This window comes from Limulus polyphemus, unplaced genomic scaffold (genome assembly GCF_000517525.1).
Source record: "Limulus polyphemus unplaced genomic scaffold, Limulus_polyphemus-2.1.2 Scaffold2453, whole genome shotgun sequence".
NCBI classification, from domain to species: domain Eukaryota; kingdom Metazoa; phylum Arthropoda; class Merostomata; order Xiphosura; family Limulidae; genus Limulus; species Limulus polyphemus.
The window spans coordinates 91,847-95,297 of NW_013668063.1; the positions used below are offsets into that span (position 1 = coordinate 91,847).

General features: G+C 32.1%; 1 protein-coding gene across 1 annotated transcript; it reads right to left on the minus strand.

Moving 5' to 3' along the window:
- Positions 1 to 6: 6 nt before the first annotated feature.
- LOC106466992 (thymosin beta-like) lies at positions 7 to 3,445 on the minus strand. Its single transcript, XM_013927304.2, has 4 exons — positions 3,440 to 3,445; positions 1,620 to 1,733; positions 926 to 1,039; positions 7 to 239 (listed from the first exon to the last, which is right to left on the minus strand). Exons 2-4 carry the CDS (start codon positions 1,702 to 1,704, stop codon positions 211 to 213), a joined length of 228 nt encoding a protein of 75 aa, XP_013782758.1. The 5' UTR covers positions 1,705 to 1,733; positions 3,440 to 3,445; the 3' UTR covers positions 7 to 210.
- Between the last annotated feature and the right edge of the window lie 6 nt (positions 3,446 to 3,451).

The window sequence follows — 3,451 nt, forward strand, 5'->3', positions numbered from 1 at the left end:
TTTTTTTTTTTTTTTTTTTAATTAAAAAATTTTTTTTACAAAAAAAAAAAGAAATACATTTAAAAATGAGCAGCACCTCGGAAGCCTGATAAGTCATGACTGATCAAATATGGCATGCACAGAACAATTCAATGATGTGAGAGCAGTCACCTTGCTGCGTGCAGTCTCGACAGTGACCGAACAGCAAGTACGGGGTCCCCCCCGCCCTTCTCAGGCTGCACTCTTCTCCAGTTCAATAACTAAAAAACAGAATATGAAAGTTGGTCAACCACGGTATTAATTCTATAATTGTATTTGAAATAATTTTTGTCAGTTTATTGTTAAATCGATACGAAATCAAATTAGATTCATAAAAAACAACTTTCTTATAAGTGTAAAATCAAACCAGTAGTTACATGTTAGCTTCTTCATACAGTTACTGTATTTTGTTCCTTTCAGTTTTTATTGGGGTTTTAAGCTCGCATTATATTTTTCCTTCTAAATCAAGTTTTCTGATAATACTTGAAATAAGAATAGGGACACTTAATCTTTAACTTGGCGTACTTCAATCATCGAACCACGAGAATTTTAAAATTACATTTTGTTAGACATCTATTTGCCAAGTTATAAAACTACACGTTCCATTATTTAATTTTTAATTCAGGGAGAGAGAGAGAAAGAAGGAAAAGAAAAATGTTTGTTCTATGAATGAACATAAAGTGTAGCTTGTAATTTTACTGGTTAGAAGAACGGACAAGTGCCAGTTAGTAAGTTTTTACTTAGAAACTGACAATGGACATAACTATTGTTTGATAGATTTTGTAATTTTTCCAAACCATACCGCGACATCGGCAAATGCAGATAAAGTTGTATGAATTGTTAAAATGTTCACACAAGTCTCTGTTTAAAGACAAATTTATCATTTGTACACTGAATCACGACTTACCATCTTTGGTAGGAAGTGGATTCTTCTCTACGGTTTCGGTGGGTCTGAGATTTGATGGATTATAGGATTGGATGTTCTTCAGGAGTTCCTGCTGTCCTTTTTCAAGTATGATCTCTGTGGTCAAAGAAAGAAAAGGTGACACTAACAATTACATGTAAATTTTGCAGGAGAATGATAATTGTAAGCCACTCCCACCACACTTTGTCACCAACTGGTTGTCTGCTTGTAGAAATGCACATAACCTATTTTTGTTAGTCATTCCACAGTTTATATTTACTAAACAGTTAAGGGTTTTTTAGTGCCATCTATTGGAAATGGGGAGTATTAATAACGTGGAGGTTCTTTTTTTTTTTTTTTTTTTACAAGCACAAGCAATTTGAATAAGGATGTAACTGTTTAGTTTCATCACCTCTTGCATTACGTATTTCAAGACATGCCAGTTGTTACTTGGTTAATGTTATTCCAGTATATTTTACCTGCTTAGTCCAATCTTTTAACTTTAGACATGCCTTCCTTTACCATTTTCATCTATTTGTCAACCACTGACGATAAAACCTTCAATACACAGAACATGTTTGCTCTATTACAACCACGCTAGATGATGGGTTAAACAAAGTGGGCCGTTCTGTTATTGTATACACTGTTCTACACACAGAGTTTTTTTATCATGCGCTTGTTGTTAAACATCAGATACCTTCTTTTGTGGGCAGCACACTCTTTTCTTCCGTGTTTGTTTGCTTTAAGGCGCTTCGATTAAAATTTTCAACACCCTCAATCATCTCTTGATGAATTTTCTCTTGTTTGATATCTGAAGTTGAAGGAACAAAAAACCTAAGCCTAAAGTTTAAAAATGACCAAAAACAGATCTTTGGTGAATGGATATCTAAATGCCTTTATCATCTCTTTAGGTGCAAGCTACAAATTGAACTAAGCCTTATGAAACTTATTTTCAGTCTTAAAAGTTCAGTTGATCACAACAAATTACTTAAAAACCTAAATTCTTTTTAATCAAAATACACAAAACAGCAAAGAATAAATAATTCCGAAACCATTAAGACTACTAATACTTAACATTTACTCTTAAACAGACCCTGTTAGAAGCACAATGATGTGCCTTTATAGTTATTATGGAGCAAAGCATACAGGAATTTTTTCTTTACAGCTGTCCAGGCTCTAATTTCTGGAACATGTATTGTCCACTGACAACTATGTTAGATTTCCAATATAAACAACTTAGAACCGATTTTCATTATGTAAAGTGTATTCTTTATGTCTTTAAAACAAAAAGTGTGCTTTTAAGTTCCCATCTTTATGTGTGACCAAGTAAACTTGAATTAAGTTATTAATCTCATAATGTTAAGATTTTTTTAAACATCCTTTCATTCAATTCTCATCTTAAACTGGTTGTGAGTAGAGTGTACTTAATTCTATGTTTAATTAAAAAATGATAAATCAGTATAGTAAAGAAGAGTGAAGTCCCTTAGTGTATGTTATTCTAGGAATTAAATGCAACTGTGAAGATAAACTTGTGTTTTCGCAATTTCAGTATTACCTCACAAGTGTTATGATCTTGTAAAAAATTTTTTTTGAGTTAAAATAAATATCACAGAAAAAAAAAAATCACGAGGCTTGGGAGAACAGCTAAGAGTTCAGCTACCAGTTACGATTCTCGTGGCAAAATCTGAGATTATAAGCTTTACGAAAATATCTGAAGCAACCTGCAGTTTCTGATCTCAATATTCAAACATGGATTTAGTTATATTCTAACAAATTATTAAAAGGAAAAGTTAAGTAAAAAAAAATGCTGTTATTGGTGAAATTATCATATACCGTTTACAGATAGAACATTATTTCCTGGTTCTGTGTAGGCTGAAAAAAACTTTCAAACTATTTCATCCCACAATGATTTGATGCATCTTCTGATGAATGTCAAAAGTGAACACAAATAGGTTTTTAGATACTAACACAGGTACAGTGTTCTACAAACCAGGAGTCGAAACTGCGAGATGATAGATAGTCCATTTTGTTTTGTAAAATACTGTTTCATTTTTGATTTAACTGGATTGTTTCAGTATTCTAATAAAGTACCAGTATTTATGCTAACTTATCCAGTATATTAATACTAACTAAATGCACAGTTATATTTCAAAACGAGTAAAGTTTGTATCAACGTCTCTACAGCAAGTTTTACTCAAATTTCTTTTAATTATGTCTGTCCAAACTAATCTTTTAATCCAAACGTACTTGTTAGTGACAGTTTCTCGTTGTATTAAATAACAGGGCTAACGAGGATATCAAACGACGATACACGTTTATGAATAATTACTGTTGAAAAGAAAAACGTTTTATTGGCGGGGACTACTTGAACATTAAGCTGTCATTTTACGGCTTCGATTTAGAGCTTTTTAAAACTAGGGTATAAGGGACAATAAGTTATAAAATGTTATGTTTGAATTTCATTATTTTACCGATGATAAACTCTCAACGCCTATCTCCAAGTTAACTGACGCTTACCTTCTTTGGATG

Coding starts and splice junctions, on each gene's coding strand:
- LOC106466992 (XM_013927304.2), bottom strand. CDS start 1,704: ATGATTGAGGGTGTTGAAAATTTTAATCGAAGCGCCTTAAAGCAAACA. Junction 1,040..1,619: donor TGTGCTGCCCACAAAAGAAG/GTATCTGATGTT, acceptor CTTTGACCACAG/AGATCATACTTGAAAAAGGA. Junction 240..925: donor TCCACTTCCTACCAAAGATG/GTAAGTCGTGAT, acceptor TCTGTTTTTTAG/TTATTGAACTGGAGAAGAGT.